General features: G+C 38.2%; 2 protein-coding genes across 5 annotated transcripts in view; both read right to left on the reverse strand.

Annotated features, from left to right (window-relative positions):
- MCCC2 (methylcrotonyl-CoA carboxylase subunit 2) overlaps positions 1-1,289 on the reverse strand; it is a 37,023-nt gene extending 35,734 nt beyond the window's left edge. The window contains exon 1 of the mRNA XM_048291188.1: positions 1,109-1,289. Within this exon, the coding sequence (XP_048147145.1) occupies positions 1,109-1,240 (132 nt within the window). The 5' untranslated portion in view covers positions 1,241-1,289. The remainder of the gene's footprint in view (positions 1-1,108) is intronic.
- A 553-nt stretch (positions 1,290-1,842) lies between these two features.
- The window catches only part of LOC125319706 (transcription factor TFIIIB component B'' homolog), a 52,368-nt gene continuing 30,334 nt past the window's right edge, over positions 1,843-23,876 (reverse strand). For 2 of the 4 annotated variants that reach the window (XM_048291186.1, XM_048291183.1), the window contains exons 26-42: positions 22,897-23,092; positions 21,673-21,890; positions 20,372-20,762; positions 17,474-17,572; positions 17,153-17,189; positions 16,642-16,725; positions 15,772-16,000; positions 14,454-14,611; positions 13,673-13,814; positions 12,914-13,100; positions 11,576-11,636; positions 9,854-10,043; positions 8,227-8,437; positions 7,282-7,324; positions 6,146-6,440; positions 4,641-4,875; positions 1,843-4,281 (exon numbers count right to left, since the gene is read on the reverse strand). In XM_048291186.1, coding sequence (XP_048147143.1) covers positions 4,153-4,281; positions 4,641-4,875; positions 6,146-6,440; positions 7,282-7,324; positions 8,227-8,437; positions 9,854-10,043; positions 11,576-11,636; positions 12,914-13,100; positions 13,673-13,814; positions 14,454-14,611; positions 15,772-16,000; positions 16,642-16,725; positions 17,153-17,189; positions 17,474-17,572; positions 20,372-20,762; positions 21,673-21,890; positions 22,897-23,092 — 2,905 coding nt within the window. In that variant the 3' untranslated portion in view covers positions 1,843-4,152. The remainder of the gene's footprint in view (positions 4,282-4,640; positions 4,876-6,145; positions 6,441-7,281; positions 7,325-8,226; positions 8,438-9,853; positions 10,044-11,575; positions 11,637-12,913; positions 13,101-13,672; positions 13,815-14,453; positions 14,612-15,771; positions 16,001-16,641; positions 16,726-17,152; positions 17,190-17,473; positions 17,573-20,371; positions 20,763-21,672; positions 21,891-22,896; positions 23,093-23,876) is intronic. The other 2 variants (XM_048291184.1, XM_048291185.1) reach the window with 2 other exon arrangements.

The raw sequence follows: 23,876 nt of genomic DNA on the forward strand, positions 1-23,876 counted from the left end.
GGGACCTCAGCTCCTTCTGTCTGTAAAGCAGTACTTGCACTTGGAGTGTTGTTCCATAATTTTTTTTTTTACCAAATACTAACACTATTAGCTATTTTACCAAGCCTTGCTTTTCTTTTGAGGTTGAAAGGTACCCAGACACAACTGCGAATCTGCGGAGAGCTTATATGAGTGAACACCTTTATTAAAATACTACCGTTTTTGGTACACAAAGTATGAACGTGTACACATATATACACACATGTCACATACATAAGCTCTGCACGTGTGTGTGTATATATATATATATATATATATATATACACATACACACACACACACACACACACACGGACAAATACTAAAATTTCACAGAAGCTTCAGTCACCTAATTTGTCCAAAATTTTGTTTCTGCAAAACAAAGCACAGAACCCAACACAGAACCAAGGAACCTATCTCAGTAAGAATATATGCTGCTGCTTCACGTGCTGTTTGATATTTTACATGAACAAATATGAAAACAAACGTTTAGCCTCCTATGCCCTTGATCCACACCTAAAGCCATGTTTTTCTCAGCTTGTTAACAGGATTTTTTTAATATGATGACGTTAACAATGCCCCAATTAAATTAAATCAATTTACACCAGATGGAAGTACTGCTCTCTCTTCGTAAAGACAACTGGAATTACACCTAGCTCTCCTCCTCAAAAGATGATGTTTTTGGAGGCATGCCCATGACTCTGTACAGCTATGCCACCTGTTTTCAACTCGGGAATCAATTTGCAAACACAAGGAAACATCCAACTTTGAAATCATCAGGCTCCATCTTCCACCGCCTACGAACCCCGCCTCCACCTCATTAGCACGGTATCGATCAGCTTCAAATGCAGCAGGAAGAGGCATCCTTAGAAGTGCAAAAATATCCGTGACGATGCAGACTACGCACCAACCCCCGTTGTTTTTACAGGGCATCTGTAGGCCCAGCTCGCACAAATGGGCAGGACCGGGCGCTCGGCGAGCGGGGCCAGGGCGGGACCGGGCCCGGGCACGTGCTCGCCACGTCCCGCGCGCCCCGCAGCGCCGGCTCCTCCATGGCGCCGCTGCTGCCCGGCCCGGCCGCCCCCCCTACCTGGTAGAGGGCGGAGCCCGCGTCGGGGCGCGACCCCACGGGCGCCACCGCCTCCCCACGATACCCGCGGGCGAGCAGCGGGCGCAGCAGCCCCAGGCAGCGGCCCGGGAGCCGCGGGGCGCCCAGCAGCATGGCCTGGCCGGGCCGGGCCGAGCCGAGCGGAGCTGAGGAAGCGGAGCCGAGGCGGCCTTCCCAGGCCGCAACCGCCGCCACTCCCCCCGGCGCAGCCAATGGGCACAGCGGGGCCGGGCCGGGCCGCGGAGCTCTGGCCCGGTCCCCCGAACAAGGTAACGTCGTAGATCGCCCTTTAGAAGAATTGTGTTGGAACGCCCCACTTTCCACGCAAGATTACATGCTCACTTATACAGTAACAGGGACAGATCTTTTTAAAACCCAAACCTCTCTGGTCGAGTTTCTTCCTTGCTTGAAAGCTTTGCTATTCCTTCAGCATTCAGTTTTACTTTGTTTGAAGTCAAGGCCCTTGTCTTTAGAGAGAGGTACACCGGGGAGTCTGATACCAAGTAAATTAAGCTCTATTCTAGAACAAAATCAGGGAACAATGACAAGGCCCCTGTTAAACCACACTCAGCCTACCGCTGTACCAGCAGGTTTGTGTGCACCCCAGTGGTGCAGCCCAAACTTCAGCCTTTCCTCTAGTTCACACTTCCGTTAGCTAAGTGTACCTGCAAGTATTTAAAAACTACAATTGATACTTTAAGAAATGGAAACACAGGTAATAGAAAATAATTTATTCACATAATATACATACAGAATAGGACTACTTCCTTTGACACAGAAAGCTTACATATGATGATATAAGGTGTCAGACAACTCTTAAGGAAAGCAGTTTTATGCCACATCTTTGTAAAAATGCTGTTTGTAAGTGTTGAGATTTCAACGATATTTTCTTAGATCCTTCATCATTATAAAACTTTCATACACAAAACAACACAAAATCATCTTCTTTCTATTCAAATTAAATTTGTTCTTTTAAAAAAAATCCTCTAACAAAGTGCATGTTATTTGCTGCAAGGAAAAAGAAAGCATAGCCTCAATTAACAATGCAGGTAAGGCACCATAAATCTTAGTAATGAAGTAGTTGTTTTTTTCCCCCTTGTAACATGAATGAAAGCTAAAATGTATGCAACTACATGTAGAATGATTATCCCCTCAGAACTCACACAGAAGGTACTCACGGCAATTATTTCATAGCCACTCCCCAAGAATCTATTTTTAGGCTCTATGAGTGCAAGTGATATAAACATGCCACACGTATCAGGAAGTAAACACTTGCATACTTAATATCTACAAGATATACAACACACAGAGTTACATGTATACATTAATCTCTTTCATGTTTACAGTAAAACACTATTTAAACATTTCAAGTTAAATGGATTAGGCAAAGCACAACGTACCATCTGAACAGAAAGTGTTGTTGGTGTTTTTGGAGGGGTTTTTGGTGGGTGAGGTGGGTTGATCAGACACTTTCAAGTAAGTTACTCTACACTGGGACCACTAGCCCCTTTTCCATCACCTCAAGGAATACTGCTGCTAGCGACATTTCATTGGCAGAAGCCTGCTAACATATCAATTTGCAGTAATAGTAGCTTTTTTCTGTATTTCTCCTCACTGACAAAATTTTTAAGGTTCCTTCAGAAGCCTTGCCAATAACTTCTGAAAAGAAAAACATTCTCAAACTTCATCAACTATTTCAAAATTAACTACATATTTATATTATTTACCAGCCAGTAAATGGTTACCCAGTCCAAAGCTGATGATAGGTTTCTTGAGAGCATTAACAATACCATTTAAACATCAGTTTCACCTTCATAATAAATCATTTTGCAAAAGCACCTCCTAGTATTAAGTAACAGGAAAAATTTTAAGACTACTCAAATCTACACACTCATTTTTGTGCAAGCAGGAGTTTCAGACTAAATATTGAATCTTTCAGTGACCACCTGACTTAAAGAGTGCATAAACCTAACTACCTCATCAAGACAAATCTCTTGCTGAGGTAAGTAAAAACTTAGACTAAAATCTAAAGCTACACCAGAATTTTATACCAAGTTACAGTACAAGCAGACATGCAACATGAGAAAACCTTTCTAATTCAACTGCTTCAAAGCAGCAAATCGTCAAAACAGCGACATTGTATAGTCATGGTTTAAATCCAATCTCTTTGTGCTACTTTGCACAGGGGAAACCGAGGAAGTCAGCAAATATACAAACACCTACATGTAAAAACAAGGAAAAGAAATCTATAGCTTTGTTTTCCAATCTAGAAGAAAATTAGCATTTATACTAGGAAACATCAATCTCTTCCTCCCAGTGATAAACAAGGTTGCAAACATTAACCTTGTGCTATCATCTCCTAGTAAACTGTGTTTTTAAGTTTTCAACACATTTTTAAAGAACTAATCCTGTTGGGTTTTTCAGGTTAGGATCTTTTAAATTACATGGTTTAAAAATTCTTACAAAAATACGTAATTTGGAGATTCTAATAAAAATACCTGCAGTACTTAACATATGTATGTATGTATTTACTACACTACTTCCAGTATTTGCATTCTGATCTTCAGAGATTACATTATATCCAAAAAGTTCATTCCTCCTTCTGACGTAACATACTTCGCAAAAAGAAGTAAAGAACTTGGAACGGTCAATACCAAAAGCTTCAGCATTAAAATGGAAAAGGATACTTGTTGCAAGATTAAACATTATTTCATTGCACTTTTCTGTATGACAGTCATGCACTCATTATCAGTGTCTAAACAAGTGAAACCATAAGCCAGCAGTCATTAGTCTGGTCCAATGACACACCATTGTAGTGGTTTAGACTATGTCAGCATTTTGAAAGTGCCCAGGTTGCTTCAGGAGGAATCCATTTCACCTTCATGGCATTAATTGACAAGAGTACTGTTATTACTAGCTGACAGTAAGCGTGACATAATGAATATCAGAACCAACTGTAACTTCTGAAACACTCTTTTCTTGTTGCAGTATATTTTGTGGTCCTAGGTTTTTATAAAACCCATTTGCTATTCTGAATCATCCACTTCCATAAAGATGTCACTGAAAAAGTACTCAGAGATTTTGGTTGGCTCTCCTTCCTTCTCTTGATCTTTAGCACAGAGAGGTGGCTTCTCAGATGAGTTTTTACTTGGAACCTGATAAAACAAGAAAAGGTTGCTCTTAACAGTCTTCATTGGTGGGTATGTGTAAATATTTTCACATATATATCCACTTGAGCTTTTTGTAGGGGTATTTTATTTATGTAGGAAGTTTTGACCAAAGAAAGAAACATCAGCTTACTGAAAATGAGAAGCAAATAGATATCCATGCAGAGAAAAATCATCCTAGTTCCCTTACAAGTTTCCTACACATGCACAAGTCAGAATTTGTTGACCAGAGCAGATACCACTCTCAAAACATGAATGCTGCAAGACCATCTACCCACTCCTAAAACAACTAATTCTCTGTTCTTCACACCTCAGAAATGCATGGGTGTTCAAAATTAAACTCATACCGTAACTGCAGCATCAGCAGCTACATGCTCATGTTCCGCAGATGATGAAGTAGACGGAGAGGAAGAAGATTCCCTATTATCCTTAGTAGATGGAGTAGGCTTCTTTAGACTTCGTTTTGGAGTCACAATTCGAGGCTTTTGGATCTTCCCTCTATTCCCTTTGGCATCTTCTGCAGATTCAGAATTACTTTTTTTGCAAATTAAAGATAAAAATCCCAACGGTTTTCGTCCACCCCTGTTCAAAACAAATAGTCAGGATGTCACAGGATTGCTCCATAAAAGGAAGATGAAGATGTAAATGGTATTGCAGGAGTCCAACTTATTACACAGGAAACAAACATACACCTACAGGACATACGAAAATTCTAAGGAAAAAACCAAAATGTCATTCTGAGAAAGGCTTTCATATTGCCGGATATGCTGGTAAAAAGAGTTTTTATGAACAGTCACAGAGACTCTTGACAATTTTTAACCCTGAGAACAGGAACCTACTATTTGCTGCTAATGCACAGCCCATAACAAGCTACCAGACTTTCAGAGAGTGGTTCCAAGAAGGATGGAGACAAACTCCTGAAGAATACACTGAAAATTCTGAACGTCCTTCATGTAATCAATAGGAAAAGAAACCTGATCCCCAAGGACGGGGCTACAGCAGACTATCTGCTGCAGGGTTTTTAGCCTCCTTACAGCATCAAACCCAGACCAGTGAGTGTACGGAACTCATGGCAGCAAGGAACGTACACAAAGCATTAACTTTTCATGTTGTTAAGAGTTTACAAATTAGAAAGTAAGCTTTAAGGCAAGGATTCTGATATTTATGCATCACTATCCAATTGCTGTGGATGTCCCAAGTACAAATAGCCAGTATTGGTACTCACACAAGCATAAGGAAAAAATAAATGACAGATTAGAAGAGGCCAGCAGAGCATTACAATCAAAATAATTGAGCACAGGAGCAACAGAGAGCAGGGACTCAAAACATTTAAACAAACAGTACAGAAAGGTGTACTTAAAAAATCAAGTCAACAGATAGATAAGAAGAATATCCTCTGAGCTGCCAAGATTGAAACTCCTTAGGGGAAATGACTTAAATTAGTCCTAAAAATCCAGCATGCTCAGTACTGCACCAGTAACACATCTTACTGGCAGGACGAACACCAAAACAAGTGAATGGGTATATATCTCACAACATGAGACTCACCCATGGAAAACAACAATTCTCTTAAGCTCCTATCACAGGCAATGGATGTCTGCCTAACAAGAGGCATCTATCAATATCTAAATAGACACACTACATCAGTAGTGCCCCCCAGTTGATCTACTGAGTAAGCTGATGCAAATTTCAACGTGGACAGTTTGATCCTTCCTAATTTGCAGGAGAGTATAGAAACTGTAACTCTTAGCCATGCAGGCCACAAACAACGGTACTGAAAAAATGTCAACATAGAAACAAGATCTTTTTTTACAGAACAAGCTGACATAACATTATTGCAACTATTGCATACCTGAGTAATGGAGTTTTTGAAGATGATGCTGTGCTTCCAGTATGTTCCAACTGTGCAGATTCATGCACATTCTCCTGCTTTCCTTGTCTGCTTATTTCTGCTTCTGTGTTAGAGGTTAACCTACACATAACCTCCTCTTCATTTTTGGATGCTGGATTCTCAAGTGGTGCTTTCCCTAAGCTCTCCAAAGTCTCAAGATGGCTTCTCTCAGCCAGTTGTGACACAGACTCAGACACCAACACAGAAGTAAGTACTTTTTCCTTTGCTGAAGACTCTGTTTTTTGAGAAGGATTCCCTGTAAAAGAAATTGAGAGTCAAAAACTTCAGTGATAACACAAGAGCCCAAAAAATGCCTGTGACATTAAGATGGCTTGCACCATTACAACAGAAGGGCTGAATTTTTGTTTAGTCTTATTTGTCCATTTATAAGTCACCACTACAAATTAAAAGTTCATGGTCTACTTTTAAAACCTGTAAGATTATACAGATGTTATGAGGAAAAGCTGGTAGAAGTGTGGTTTTAAATTTTACAGCACAGTCTTCCCCCTCTCATCCTTTACAGCACACTATAGACCTTAGTCTAGTCATCTAGCTTCTACAACTTCCCTTAAAAGTCTTTTTCAGAGCCAAAATTGTAGGCTCAGGTCACTGAAGACTGCATTGTCAGCAATTCTGCTTTTTCTCTGTTTCTTCAGAGGCAGACTAAGCTCCCAAACAATTACATACCTTTTTAGTAGAAATGCAAAACAAAATAAATTATTTTGGCATAGTATGGTTAAATGCCAGGTAACACTTTTGATTATTAGTGCTCTTTAACAGGTGGAAATATTTGCTTAAGAGAAGATAACATGTTTAGACAAAAAACCCTCTCAAATTTCACCAATAAACTAGCTACACCAGTGCTTTCAGAACTGTTATTAAATTAACAACATTTATGTACGGCAGACCTAGTTTATGGCAGAAAACATGGAATGGTGGTATTAGTGTAGTACCAGGAAAATCTGTTTCTACTTTTATATTAGATGACCTCAGAGAGAACTATTTAGCATGACACCCAGTGTTAAGTTGTGATTTACATTCAATTAAGTTGAATTTACATTCATTATACTTTGGCTTACAAGTTTAAGTGTACCTACCAGAAGTTATCACTGGCACATCTGTGGATTTAATCGAATAACCCTGTATTTAAAAAAGAAAAAAAAAAGGTTTTTTATTGCTCACAATACAGAAGAGACAATGAAGTTGATAGACTCATATCACACATGCACAGTTCTAAGAGCAGGACTGATACAGAAGACAGTGCAGCATCATTCATCACTCAACTCATTTCCTGAGCAGGCTTTTCAAGGTGTTCTTATGACAAATGACTCAAGACAAGGATATTGAGATAAGAGATCAAAGAGGGAAGAAGACTGTTATCCAGCCCTTCACAGAAAAGCTCTCTGGATCATGTGGAGCATTACCATCCATTCCTACATCAAGGTACACTGTACAATCTTAGCCCACTTACAAAGATCAATGGTAGTCACTGCCCCAAGCTTGGTCATACTGTAAAAAAGCACAGAAGGAAGCTGGAAAGATGGTGGCTTGTTTTCACTGGCAGCTTGCTCTTTTAAACTAGTACCTGCTATGTTAAAAATCGATAGGAACATATCTATCTAACAGATTCTTCATGTAACAGACACAATGCAGATTCAAAACATCATTCAGTGAACCTAGACAGTCTGCCAGTCATCCAACATATATCCAGAGTTTCCCCTCCTGCAATGTCATTGTCTAAAGGGTGATGCAGAATGAACCAAAAAAGACATATTACCAGTCTGTCTACTAGGAAGTCAAATTAAAAAAACCCGAGAGCCTGCAGATTCTCAAAAAACCCTAATACTAAATAATGAATATCCAAAACCCGTTGTAGATTTCAAAATTAAAAGGAATCTATAGGTGTTGATTTTCCTTTTAAGTTTTACAGGCAGTACATATTTAAGCAAGTAACACCATTAAAAAATAAACATAATTAAAATGCTCTATTATGTGTTATGCATCTACCCCATGCATGAAAACTCACCAAATTATGATCTCACCTTATAAGTGGTTTCCAGGTTATCCTCCACTGCAACAGTAGACGGAGTTTTCTTGGAAGGAGGAAAATCATTCTTTTCAAGCTCTGCAGCCAACCGTTTTTGAGCTCTCTGCAACTTTGCAACAGGGCCTACTGATGCACTCTCTAGTTGTTTGGTTTCCATACTGCTGTTTAAAGGTGCAGCAACTTCACCAGCTGCAGTTGTCAAGGATCTGATAGTGTTTACATATAAAGTCATTAATGTGACTGTACAAGAAGCCAAAATTTACTTTGTATAAGGTTTCTGTATGGAAATTACACATGGATCTATGGTGATACTCTTTCTTGCTTTATATCAATATTAACTTCAAATGTACCATTTACTACCGATAAACATTTTGTTGTGCTATGTGGAGTTAGTTTTTCTAGCCATAATTGAATCTAGTTACTTTAGCTCTTCTATTTGAACTCCACTTGGTCTTTTCATATGAAGTAAAAATATGGCAACTTACTAACTGCCCTAGAAAATGCTAAAATACAGTATTATTTATCTGCACAGTTGAATTCCCCCACACTGAATGATCTCAAAAGACATACAGACATATATAAGACATACAGAGAAGCAGCAGAGACTAGGAAAATAGGGTAAAGCAGTATGGGAACAGCGAGACAGATCATGTACTCTAACTCTGCCTGTCAGCTATTCTGTTTATCATCAGTAGTTCCACAGGAGTTAGAATTCTTACACTGTATAGCCAACATTCGCTCAAAGACCTATCCTTTCAATAAAGGAATGATACTAGCATCTGATATCCCAGAGCAAGACTCTCCACAATTATGTAGAATTGCATCACATCTCTAGTTATGATCTGAGAACTTACATTAGTAGAGTATTAGGGTTTGGGGGTTTTTTATTACTTTGCAACGATTCCATCCTTCAGAATGTCTTTTTCCTTTGATTTTTTTTTTCTCCCAAGCTGACTAGATTTAGTGCAACTGTAATGTTGACATAACAATTTTGTTACACTGCATTGAAAGGTACTCTTTGTAAAAGAAATTCAAACCCTTTTGGATTGCAGTAGACAAACCAGCTATTATTCTTTTGAGTAATTAATTAGTGTTTTCATCTTGTCTGCCTTTTGAACATAGCACAAACTCAAGAGAATGATATAAGAATTTATATCTAGTTTTATCATGTTTTCCAGAAACATTCCACATTTTCTACATGAAAAATCTGGAAGAGCAGTTAATAAACAGCCACTCTACAAAAATGTTAAAGTACTGTAAAAATGTAAACATGCTTAGATTTTTTAATTTCAATTGCTTTGCACTGTAAGGATTCATGGCAAAATAAGGCACAAGCTGGACAAATGATTTCTACTAAAAAGCAAGACTTACTCTAAAGGATAAATCAGAATTAAAGTGACACCACAATCCCAGCTAACTAAAACACTAACTTTAAAACACCTATGTAATCTTCCTCAAATCTGATTAGAGCCCTTTTTACTTTCTTAATTCTCTAACCAGTCCGTCAAAACTACCTCCTCTTGCATTTCTTCTTTTAAGAAGTTCTAATCTGTACTGCACATTCAGAGAACAATCAAGGTACACAAAAAGTGTTTCACTTTGATAAAAAATAAAGCATTTACCTCTCCACTGCAGTCCCAGTTGTTTCACTTGTACTTATTGGGCTGATAAGTATTGGTGCTGGTAGTACTGGTTCTGAAGTTTGTTCCAGCATAACAGGTGCATCAAACTCTTTTGAGTCAGCTGGGATTTCCACCAGTGTTAAAATGAATGTCTGTTCTTCCTCTGGACATCTATGATCATCATTCACTACTATAATTTTTCCAGGGAAATAAAGAAAAAATGGAAAATTATTAATCAAATGCGAAATTACACTGTTCTCTTCATGTCCTCCCTACATGGAGTACTGAAATTTTAGGCACTCATTTCTCCACAGAAAAAGGCACTGGGTTTATTCTTGAGACAATAAGCTTCCTGTCTTCTTAGATGAGATACACGTCATCATCTCCTGGTGCCTATTCACTGCAGTGGAATCATGATTACCGTTCAGAATGAGGAACGTTAAAAATGCCTAGTAATGATGAAGATTTTTAAATAGGTGCTCTAGCATTAAAGAGTAATTTCAAGTTTTATTAAACTTGTGTTATGGTGGTCAAATGGCCCTCTGTCTTTAATTGCAACTCTCAGCTATTAAGAGTTACTTCCTTTAATGGCAGATATCTGCTGTTTTGAAGGTAAACACAGGATTTTTCCCCTCACTGAGGACTGGCAGAAGAGAAGCACAGTCTTGAATTTAATAGATGAAAAACATAAATAATTTAGTCAACAAACAGACATTAACAGATAACTGCCAAATGTCATCCGTTAGAACTTAAGGAACAAACATTTGTAAAGTTTTCAAAAGGTGGAAAACAACAATGGCACTCCCTTATTTAAGACAGCTCTCAATTACGTAAAACTCTTATTCCAACCACAACTTGCTTGGGTTCTTTATCTAATTAAATATGACTTAAGATGCTTCAGCCCAAGATTCTTGCAAAAACAGAGCATAGCAACAGATGTCTAAGAAGTATTAGCCTGATCTTTTGCACAAGCTCATGAGTTACAGCTTTGGACTGCAGTTTCCATGTAAAGTTAAGTATTCTGGGCTTCTGACACTGTGACTATCCCATATGTTAGACAAGTAGCGGTTCCAAACCAACTGCATTTCAATTTGTTCTAGGGAAAAGCAGACATCACCTTCATAACTTTCATAACATATCAGTTAGGCATTAATCTGTTGACTCAGTACAGCTAAAGAAGGAAATTTGATTGTCTTACTTACACTTCTCCTCTTCTTCTTTCTCTCCTGCTCCACACTGGCACAGTACAGCCCTCCTACTCACACAACTCTGACAACGGCATTCACTTGATAACTTCATGAGCAACTATAGCTCACTAAGCCAGTGGAAAACTACAGAGTTTCTCTCCCTCTGTCATGTTCAGTTTTCGATGGGTGAGTCAGAGGTGCATAAAGGGCTCTAAAACCTGCTATACCTACCACAAGGAAAGCAGCAGGAGCTCACAACAGGGAAAAGAGAACAAGTTTCCCTTCTACTGATATTTAAACTTAATGAAGGGCCATTCAAAAAGTTCCCAAATCTAGTTTCTGTTTACAAAAGAAGCTAGGAAGGGGAATGTCACAGTGCTGTGGATCATTATCTGTGTTAATGGAATAGACTGATTAATCATGTCAATGAAAATTCTTTTTTTTTAATGAAAAGTTTAGGTTTTTTACTCTTTTAGTAACTGCAAAATACACAAATGTGGGCTTTTGCTAAACTTTGAATATTAGGACATTATACCTGAAGTTTCTTCTGTGCTGCTTACGCAATGTTGTTGAGCATCCTGAGTACAAGCTTCATTCTAGAAACAACACAGTTGAAATAAAACAACTTAATAAATCTGGGAAATAACTGTAGGAAACAGGAAGAAACAAAGAATGTCAAATGCTGAAGAGCTAAAAAATCTAATCACATCATCATTATTGCATGTGTCAGTTTTCACTTCTAGCTGTTCTAGGTTGAATAGTACTAGCCTGACAAGGACAAGAGACACTGGGGAAATATAAAACTCATATGCAGCTCGTTGTAAACTCATATGCAGCTCATTGTCTGTATTGATGGTTTGTCAAAATAAATTTATACTTCCTACAGGACAACGCTGTCAAAGATGACTCATACAATAAACTGTTCAGTGGCACTAAGAAAGCAGCTTTCTATAACCCTTAACAAACCACTGAGTGCCAAAGAAAAACACCCAGCTCTGCAGCTCATCTATCCCTTCCCTTTTATTGTTTGCCCCTTTCCCCAAACCAGGAATAATCTACTGCAAGTTGCCTTTTCTCATACTCTCTGCCAGGCCTGTAAGAGAAACATCATTCTTGCACATTGCTCCTAACATGAAATCAGCCTTGACACATCTGTGCCAAACAAGCTTCTGTGCATCAGCTGTTCCACCATAACTACGTGCTCACTGATCTCAGCCAACACTAGAAGGAAGCCCTGAGGAAACTGCAAATGAACCTTTCTCTCATGAAGAAATAAGGTAACTCTCATTTATACTAGAATACAGACACACAAACCACTGCAAAGAAATGGATTTGAAAGACGTAGTGCTTGGCCATGACATACATGATGATGATATAAAGGATATAGAAGTATGTAAAAATATGCAAAATTTGTATATGTCATATAATAATATGCCTATAAAGCTCTTAATTGCTTTTTTAAATAAATGAGAAAGAGCATGACAGTTTGCTTTAAACAAAGCAAATGAGAGTGACAACAAACATGCTCCATCCAAGCAGTAATGTTTTAACTTCAGTTTAATATAAACAAATGTAACAGTAAGAGGTCACACTAAATGGACACAAGAATCCTAGGTAATTTCTTCTATCAAGACTCCTTCAAAATTCCTCACAATTTTGCTAATGCGTATCACTTATTGCTGAAATGTTCTAAACAGAGTCTGCAAAGATTAAGTTTGTCTGAAAGATTGTTTGGATATACTCCTGCAAAAAATCAAGTTTCATTTACCAGCTGAAGTATCTTTAGAACTGGTCAGCACATTTGCACTGAAAACCTCTTTCTTCACAGAATTTCAAAAACTGGACACTTCTGGACTGTAATTAAGTTCTTTACCTGAGTCAAGTTAACTGGACATATATTGTCCTCAAGAGGACAAGGACTTCGGTCGGGAATTTCATCCATGGAACTTGGATTTGGATAGTCCTCCAGTCCAAGGTGTGATTTTTCAGGTTTCAGTGATGCAGTTAGAGGTCTTAAATATCCTGAATTTCCACAAGCATCTCTTATCGGCTTTTCTGTTCTGCAAGGTATGTATCTAGTTAATTTGAAACCAAATGAAGATACCCTGTGCATATGCTAAATTCGGTATTATGATTTGTTTAATATGAAGCATATGTAATTACACAGAAACAAAGCACCTGTTTAAAAACTACATCATTCTACTAAATAAAATGCATAATCTTTGAACAGGTCTACATGAAGACTTTCAGGGAAAAGCCTCTGTAACTCCATTAATGGAGGCATTTCTACTGAAAGAACAACCAAGCAGGAAGCCTTTTAAGCTCCTTAACATTTCTAAATCAATCAACTCCTTAACATTTCCTTGCAGTTTCATGAAAGACAGTTAAGTAGTAAGGTAATTACTAAGTTCTGAAATAGCAAACATAAGTTAATGTTCTACCTCCAAAAGCTGTAGCACAATATGCAAGGGAGAAAAACCTAAAGTCTAAACTGTACACTATCTGTATAAACATACACAGTGTCCATGAGCACACTGTTTCCATTACAGTCGCATACTACACTTGAACTTCAGCTGCATATTTTAAGAGACAGCAGGAATAAAGTCAGTTATTAAGTGATGAGTCTTCCTACCTCTCAGTTTTGTCTATTTGCTTGCTAAGTTCCATACTTCCAGTTGCAAAGTCATGAAGAACTGAAGAATCATTTGCAGCTAGTCTGATTGGTTCTAGTTCCACCATCTGCATTTCTGCAGTACCCTTCAGGGCTGTAGGATCTAAGTTTTATAAGAATAAAAATTAAAATAATGTCTTTTCAATCTGCAGGTGTATATACATATTCATATTACCTTTAACATATAACCTTGTATATATTAAAATTTTGTAGTATGTTTATATAGACACATATACATAAATGTGCACATGTATACTTGTGTCTTATGTAAGTAAGGCACATACACATATCTCATTTTGCCTTTCGTATCTTGTGCATTTTGCCAGTGATATGAAGATAATTAAGAGTTTGAAGACTAACTTTTTTCCAACTGCTTTAAGAATAGAAAACCAGTTCTTTCTATCTCCTCTTCTACTTTTAATGGAAGGAAAAGACAGTAATAAACAGAAAAAAAGTACACTGTATTGGACTGTATTTCTGGAATTGGCAGTTCAGTAATTTAAGTGCTTTCCAGGTAACTTAATACCTGCAGGAAAAAACTGCTACTCAAATTTAATTCAATTTTATGCCAAAAGGTATACTTATGTATAAAACTATACCAAATGAGTACCCTATGTTACAATGGTGATGTATCATCTGTGAACATGAAAGTGAAGACTTTCAGGTTTGTTTCATTTCATGAATAGATGTGAATCTATCTGAATAACCATTTTCAGAGCTCTAGGATAAGAAACAGGCTTACCAGTTGGAATTTGTTCTAGCTGTTCCACAAGTACATTTGCATTCAGTAACTCCTGCAGTATGTTTTCGTTGGACCTCAGTATTCCAGAGGTTGGCTCAGGCTCCAGGTGTCCACCTCCTGTCAGTCTCATACTATTTGCCACAGGCAAAGAGCTATCACTGAAAGTAAAAGGAAAAATGTCATCAATAGAGTTTTTTATTTTTGATGGTTAGTGAAGATACAAGAGATATGGGGTAGATCAGACAATGAAGACTTGAAATGCAGGCTGCAACTGGCAGAGAAGACAGAAAGCTATTTGGCAGAATAAAAAAAATAAAAATCATCTGCGAATTGAAACAGATAGGTATGCTGCAAACTAGTATGTTTCCAACGTAAAGGAAGAAAATAAAAGAATATTTGAAATGTTTAAATAACAGGAGAAGATCAGAAATCTAATACATACCATATGGTATAAGTTCTGGTTTAATGATACAATTAAACTGGATGCAAAATGAAGGATCTTTGATTATGATTTTTCAAAGAGTATAATCTCATAGTTTATTCAAGCAATCAACAAGTTAAACAGTCTTTCAAATAATACATGGTCACCAGTAGATGTTTGAGGGGTATGCATACAGGGGATGGGTAAAGGCCAACAGGTTACATAGGGTCTCCTAAAGGATTGTGGGTCTGTCTTTTCTCGCCGTGACTAAAGAAGTGGTTGCCTTTCCAGGGAGTCTTGCTGGGCGATTACGCAATCTCCTTATCTCAGCAGACATCCCTCCAGGGCAGGGGCTGGGCATACCCCACAGATGTTTTCTCTGGAAAAGTGTCCGATTAAGCTGTCTCGTAATTCACAAATGCAGAATTATAAAAAATCAATCACTAAAAACCATAATGATAGAAGATCAACTGGTTTCTTGCCATCTCTTTGCTCTGAATCTTTGATCTACACCCCACAGCAGCAGCGATACTTAAGCTATTTGTCTTGGTCTGATTAGCTGTAGAGAACTATAGGAAAAAGAGCTTGGTAATTAACAGGGATGCAGTACAATGTAGTCTGCATATTTTATTCTCCCCCCCGCCTCCTCAGGTAAACTTAATTTCATGAGACAAAAACTAGTTGTAGATCCCCAAAATTACATACAAACACCTCATGGAAGTCATAAGAAGGAGACAAGAGGAGTTTTTGCAGATTACATAGCAAATTAAATAAACTGAGAAACCTTTACTAAAGCAAGACTGCTTGCAAATCAGTAAAAAGGCCAGAAAGAACCTAGCAAAAGTAAGCAGTGTCAGAGGATCTCTCTCACTAAAGAAAATGAAGTGGTAATTTAACCTGGTATTGGTAGCATCCTTCTCTGAATACTCTTCTACACCTATTCCTGTGCCAGTGATTTGATTCTCTACATTGATGTTTCCATCCTCAGAAGGCAGTAATTCCTTGATAGAAGTGTCTGAAGCAAGCAAATACTGACTAGAAGTTCTGTTTTCTTTGGAGTAGGTGTGAGTTACAAGGCTATCAGCCATGTCCAAGTCATCTTGAGCAGGTGCCATGTGTGTTCGTTCTAGTTGTAACAATAAACAGAATGGGAAAACTTCATTCAAAACACTCAGGTTTGGCACGTATATAAAGCTATATAACTTCAAGCTGCATTTAACACAGTTTGTATCCTCCAAAGACACAGATTCAAATCCCAGATAAATACAGTCCTTAGAGAACACTTCTGGTAGTAAGAACACAAAAACTAACATTCAACCAATGAAAGCAGATAATAAATGCTACACAAAATCTGTAAAACCCAGGTAATTTCACATTTCATCTAGTTAGGGTGAAACTGCTATGCTTCACATTAAAGGTCTGAAAGATCACCGACAGTTACAGTCATTTAAGCTTGATCCCTTTCTTTCGTCCAGTTTACGTGACCAGATCAATTCAAACATGTGCTTCCTGAAACAAGTTCCACAAACAACTTTCTAGCACTGACGCAGTTGGCAGTATTCAGTAGGGTGCCTGCCCTTTTCCAGCCACCCTGCATTGGCTAGACTTACGATATGTTACAGTGCAGCAGGACTAAAAGCATAAAAGATTCTTGACCTCCTGCTATGCAGCAGCAAGTGGAAGAGCTTTGCAGCCACTCCTCCATCCCTCCTTAGGTGGACCCAGAAAGCACGAGAGCAAGGCTTTGTCTCATAAATCAGATCATACCTTCAGAGCTTGTTTTCAACTGGAAATTTGGATCACCCATTGCAAGTAAAGTCATAGCAGCTTCAGTGCTTCCATCGTTAATTCCTATGAAGTTGTACACACACATTAAAAATCACAAGCGCATTAACCAGAAATCCATTTACCCATATTCAAAAGTATTTGACACTACCACAAATACAGTGAAGTACATATTTTTTAAATTGACCTTACTTATGGATGAAAATGCTTGTAGACAAGCAGCCATTCTCATTCAGCAAATTCAAACTACTGTTAAAACACTGAGCAGCAACATGACTCCCTTTAATGGTGTACTGGATACAGGTGGCAAGGTGTTGGCAGCAGGGGGGCTGCCCTGGACACAGACAGTTCCAGCTGATCCACTGCAGGACACAGCTGAGCCTGAGAGTCAAGATGGTGACACCTTTGGGAAATGTATTTTAAGAAAGAGGAAAATGTGTATATTGGTAGCAAGTTAACAAGAAATACATGAGCAAGATTGTTTCATATCTACCTTTGTCCACATCTGGATTCTCATGTATGGCTGTTTCCTTAAATACAAAGAAAAACAGTATCAAAGTTCTACATAAAATGACTCCATAATTTTTATTTAACGCTTACACATAAATTCTGTGCCCACAGGTTACCCCGGTTTTAAGGCTAACAATATTTACTTACACAATTTTCCCATAGCTGTGCCTCATACTTGTGTGGGACAGGTAGCAGTCTAATAAGCTACAGTTACATTCAGACAGGCAACAAGAGACTGCTGAGATAGCTTTGTATGAACTATGAAACAAACAAAAGACATTCTAACAGCTGTTGAGGTGCTTACTTTTTCTTCCCTCTGTACTACTGGTTGGATAGATGCACAAGAAAGACTTTCAGCATCAGTAGCCACCTGCACATCTGGGATATTCACAGATATTTCCAGCTGTAAAAATAATTTTACAGGTATTTCAGTTCATCAGATGCAAAAGAAGATCTGTCAAATGCAAATTTTTATAAATCTCACATATTTAACAGATGTTCGCCATCTAGAGGGATCCTTTGCAAAAATCATACCTTCTGATTTGAGAAGGAAGCAGTGGTATGAACAGGAGGCTGGCAGTGCTATCTGTAGCTAAGTGGAAGCATCAGACACCCTAAGGCCTTGTTTCTAGTCACTCACTTCTCCACCAAATTAAGTTATGCAGCTGAGATCTTTTATGGTGACTGTTTACCTCAAATGGGTTTTGTTAGTTTTCACTCTTTTTCTGCTTTTTAAGTCTTCTGGAAGGAAAAACAGTTCACACTTATTTCCAAAGCAAGATAGGGAATAGACATACAGACACATAGAAACACACCCACTCACCATTTTACCTATTTTTGTTTCTTCAGCTCTGTGTTTTCACTGAGAACTTCAGACATTTGACATTTTCAGAAATGAGGACTTGAAATTTGACAGAAAGATTATGATATTTCCAGGGAAGTTCTCATAAAAAACACTGCTCAATCTGGGCTGCTCTCAAAGGCTTGCGCTTTTTACAGATACTTTTGACTGACCTATTTAAATTTTACAACAGCTGGGTCCTCAGGTCCTCTGACCACATCCCTCACTAGTACTACTGTCTCCTAAGTGTTAAACCAGGCAACTTGCTTGTCATTCCCCCACATAATATATATTCCACATCTCTGAAATCAAAGGTTCAGCAAAAGTTTCTATGCAGCAGCTTTGCTGCCCATTATTACTCTAGAGACCACTTGGTGTTTTGACAGAGCTTTAAATTATTCTGCAGTTTCACCTGGAGAAAGAAACAGTGTGATTAATTCAGAAGACAATAAAAAGCAGGATTTCAGTGGGCAAAGAGAGGAAGAGGACTAGCAGTAGCAGTAAGCAAAAAAGCACCAGAAAGCAAAAATCACTGAAGTGAATGGAAAGTAGCGATGACAAGGAAAAAAAATAGAAAAATGTCTAATTCTTTGAACACAATCCCTTCCAAGGCCTTGAACAGAGGCCACTGTTCCCAAACCTGCACAGTTCCCTGGCGCCAAAAAATGTATGCCATTTCCCCTCTGGTGATTGGTCTAAGTAGATACAATACCATGTGTTGCTGCAGTGTTACATGCTCAAGTTCAATTACAGTCTAAGGGTGCACATGAAATATAGGCCTGCACTCCAGGTGTGTAAGTTTACAACTCTACAAATCATCTATGAAAGAGTAAAAATGCACAGTATTAACAAAGATATAGATGGTCTCTCACTGAGAGCATCAGGGACTGTTGATCTACCCCTGCCAGACAGAGCAAGAACATCCTTAAGTGGACTGCATCCCATGGAGAACCCACACTGGAGCATGGAAAAGGAAGGAGTGGATTCCACCACACCACCAAACTCTACTGCAGGAACCAAAGCAACAAGGGCTGGAGATTTTAATGGATATACATTTAAATTTTTTAACCCATCATCTGAGTTGTACATGACAGTAAGAAGAACATGAATCAAGGGAAAGCAGGTCTCACAAGAAACCAGGCAAGCACAGCTGTCACTGACCTGAGCTGGCTTTGGTACCCAAAAACTCAACACAGCATGCCACCTCTCCTGAGCAACCATGTAATACATGGAGCCCAAGGCATGGCTTAAATAACTAAAAAGGCCATTTGATGGACATTATAAGGTGGGGGGCAGGGCACTGACCAAGGGAATGATAGCCATATATTTTTCAAAGAACAGAGAGAGAAGCTGTGGTTAATAAGGATGTACTGGATAGTGTAAGACCTGGGCATGATACAAATGATATGAAATTAAGAGTGAAGACTGTACTGGGCATGGCTGGGATGTATATGCTGTCTTTTGGATTGTGTGGTAACACACCGGTGTTTTTTGCTGTTCCTGCACAATGTCAAAGCTTTTTTTCTATTTTTTTACCCAGCAAGAAGTGAGCAAGGGGGGTAAGCAAGAGATCAGGAGAGCATACACCTAGTACAGCTGACCCAAAATGAGCAAAGGGAAATTCTGTATCCTGTGATAATGTGCTCAGCAATAAAAGCTCAGGGAAAGGAGGGAGAAGAGGAGGCCATTTGTGGTTATGGCATTTGTCTTCCAAAGTTACTCTTAAAAAGATTGAGGCCCTGCTTTCCAGGAAGTAACCTGACAATGGAAAGTAGTAAATAAATTCCTTATTTTGCTTTTTATTTACATGCTACTTTTCCTTCATGCATGTAACTGTCTTTATATCAATAGAGAAATCTTCCGACCCTCCTTCCTAATTTCTCCTAGTCCCACAGGAAAAGGGAGTGAGCATGCAGATGTGTGTGTCTGGCTGCTGCTCAGGTCAGCCTACCTGACAGTTAAAAGTTTCTTGGCAAGGGGGACATGACCTACAGGAACATTTTTGTCATACCCTCATTTCCTAACATTCAAATATGAAATCGAAGTGCTCCATTTGATCCATCTTGGGCCTCAAAACACATGGATAAGGATTGAGCCTGGACCTATATTCAATCCCAGTAAACAAACCGATGAGTACCTTGCAGACCTATATATAGTTGTAAACATAATTACATAACTGGATTTTAGGCTGATGCAGTATTAAGTTCAAAACCAAGTGTATGTGCCAAGTAACATCCCTGCTACTCTCAACACCATTCTTGAACTCAGATAAAACCCAAATACTCAAGAGATACAAATAGAATAAAATCTTTTAAAACAATCAGAACAAAATTACATATGCAGAACCCAGCAACACAATACCTCCTCCATGGTTTCCTGTATCTGCACAGGAATTGGTTTTGGAGATCGAAGACCTATAGGAACGAACACTGGAGCCTTGTTTACTTCCTCTGGTGCAAAGCATTCATCTTCATCATAAAGCTCAAAGTCATCTGCCTTGGCATCCTCCTCCTCTTGAGAAGCCCGAAGGGTGACAAAGGTTATCTTTGAACTTCTGGGTTCCTTCCCAGATTTTCTTCTCTGTGTAGTTTTCAAACTTTTGCCTCTGGTAACACTCACTGTAGCACCTTCCCTTTGATTCCCCTTCTCACTGCAATCAGCTTCGCATTCAGAGGCAGAAGAAGTAGCAGCTTTTGGCTCCAACACATGTTCTGGCAGTGCTGTCCACTTTGATGATCTCCTGAACTGCCCTCTAAAGTACAGAACAAAAACAGTGAAGTCCAAGACATTCCAAAAAGTGGGATACTACAAATCAAAACAAACTCAATTAAAAAAAAAAAGTTATCATGACCAACAATGCAAACTATTTACTTCTTTATAGTGACAAATAAGCATTTAATCAGAAATTTAATTTCTTCCTGTATACATAAAGTACTGATTGTCAATATGTATTAAGCAGTTTCAGAATGCTAGAAATCTTCACAATTAAGCTTGCAAAGATACATAATTCCTTGATGAGAAAAGTATGAAATAATTTTAATCTTGAGGGATGTGGAAGTCACTTGCTTTTTAAGTCATGTTTTAAGACAACTTCAGTTGTTTTTCGCTAAAGCTACACTTGAAGCCCCAAACTATGATACTTTAGTTGATCAGACTATTGTTTACAAACTTAGATAATAACTACTTATCTCCTTTGGTTTCTCAGACAGCATTCTCTTCAATAATCAGTTGATTCTGTTTCCTTCCTCAAAATCATGGGCACAACCACTTTCAGTATCAAAAGTAATTAAAAACATCCCCCCCAAAACATCCTCCCTGGTAAACTGATGGGGAGTGGAAACAAATGTCAGCAGAGGATATTTTTAGCACAAAGTTTCTCTTTAGGTTAATCCCACAATCCTTGTGCCCCCAAATACTCTCAAGTCCTCCCCTGTAAAATCAGGAATTTCTGTTGAAACCATGGGATGGACTGGTGAGAGTGCTGGCTGTGTTCATTTCATCAGAATACAGGCAGGGTAAGAGACATAGGGATATCTGCATGCATCTGCTAAGTTCAGATGGAAGACACAAGAACTGACATGATGCACTCACGTAACATACGGCAGAACTATGGCCAATAATTATCAATCAGTTGAGTTTACAAACCAAAACAGTTATCTTACCTCATGAGATTGTCTGAATGTTTTTCCTGAGAGGCAGAAAGCTGAGAATCATCATCTTGTTCTACTTGACTCTCACTCTCTGATGATACCCCTGGAGGCTGGAGTATAATGTCCTGCCTGATTCTCTTACAATATGGTTCTTCAACATTCTCTGCAAAATTGTGTTTCCTTGTAGCTTCTGAGAAGGATCCAGCTTCCACTATATTGCTGAAATTTTGCTGAACAGAGGAAATAATTATGACCATATTAAGTGCCAAACATTTATAACTGGTTTTGGTGACTTAAAGAACTTAGTTTGAAGATCTTGAGAATGTGCCCAGCTGTCATCTCTGATAACTTAGAACATTTTTACTCATTGTCTTTAATTTTGGGCTCTATAGCAGAAGTGTCATTAACTGGCATTATCTATGATGCCTGAATTCCCAGTGATGCTGGTCGTTAATAGACCAAGACCACGCTCAATTCAGCAAGAGTACCAACTCTTTAGAAGCTGGAAAGATGAATCATTTTCTAAAATTACCTATAAATTTAAAGAACAATTTGCAGGAAGGAATTTTTTTTTTCTGCCTTGGGAACAAACTAGGAAGAAAAAACTATCATACTTTATATAAAAGCATTTAAATATTGTTCAACGTATACACAGACAAACATCAGCAACCACAGTTCATCAATTATGGATACTTGGCAAAAATAGTATGTTAACTAGAAGATTTTAGTCATCCATGTAGAAAATAGGGAACACCAGATAAACTTGACTCAGTTATCACTGCATTAGACAGAGATGGAACTAGTCTGGGCTAAGTTAAGCCTGCTGAGCAAATTTAAGGTCTGAACTTTGTTCATACTCATTTTTATTTCTAAGTATACTAATACAGATTTTAGGTAGTATCTGAAGTTAGTTAATGGCCTTATTTTCCATTGTTCAGTGAATAACAAACAGTAAATTATTTTTTAACAGTGTTAGCATGTGTTTATTATAATGCAAATTTCTGACCATATAAACCATGGAACTTAAGACAACAGTGTGTATTGAATATTTCCACAGATCTTAGATTCTAAGTCCATTTATTCAACATAATTTCCAACAGTAAATTAAAAAAAAATTTTAAATAATCACATAACCTTTTCCAGCCATATACTGGATTTCTGTGCCAGCTATGGTTCTAAGAACTTGGGCAAAAGGATTGAAGTATAACTGGCTCAAAATACATGATCAGCACTTACCACTGATACACCTGTTTTTAATAATACTGAACACTCTTCTTCACTTCTGCTCTCAGTGATGTCCTCTTCTCTGTTTTCACCTTCTTCAGGATAATCCCTTTTCCTAATAAGTCTCTTTAGGTCTCTCCTTGGGTTCCAATGGGGTTCCCTTGCTCTCTGTTCACTTTCCTCTCCAGAACTTAATTTATCATTGGACCTATAAAAACATGTTTCAACTTTTACTTCTGCAAAGTACACTCTATAAGCTTGGCTTACTATCAGATATTTAATACTTCCAGCAAGAAATGAACTTGTGTTTTGAATTTTTATTTGCTTAGTTGGTTACATGCAAAAAAACATAAGGAAGGAAAAAAGCACTGCAAAAAGGAGGTAATTTGTCTGCAGCAGTAGACCTTCCTGATTACTTTTGGGAAAAATTTTTGGAAGGAAAACAAAAGTCAGAGAGGGTAGAAAGCGTCAGCTATACCAACACAGTACTCCAAAATTAAGCAGCCATAGGAACATTATATTCACTAATTCCAGTGCTCAAGGTTTTAATACTTTCAAAAAGGATACAATTCTTACATCTGTTCAAACATACTCAGATCAGGAAGACAGAAATCTTGGCCTTCTAAATTCATGACTTGAGAAAAAGAGACTAAGAGTAATCCAGAAATTACAGTTTAGTCAACCTCATCTCAGTCCCTGGGAAAGTGATGGAACAAACCAACCTGGAAACTACTTCCAGACACATAAAAAACAACCTAACTTGGAGTAGTCAGCATGGATTTGTAATGAGGAAGCTATGCTTGACCAACTTGATAACCTCTTTCAATGAAAGACTGACCTGATAAATGAAGGGAGAGCAGTAAATAATGTCTGCCTTGACTCCAGTAAGGCTTGTAACACTGTTGAATACTGTCTCTTCTAACAGGCATGTAAGGGAGGTGATGAAGTACAGACTGAAAGTGGACTAAAAATGGAGCTGTCTGGTTCCGAGG

The sequence above is a fragment of the Corvus hawaiiensis genome, chromosome Z (assembly GCF_020740725.1).
Source record: "Corvus hawaiiensis isolate bCorHaw1 chromosome Z, bCorHaw1.pri.cur, whole genome shotgun sequence".
Lineage (NCBI taxonomy): Eukaryota > Metazoa > Chordata > Aves > Passeriformes > Corvidae > Corvus > Corvus hawaiiensis.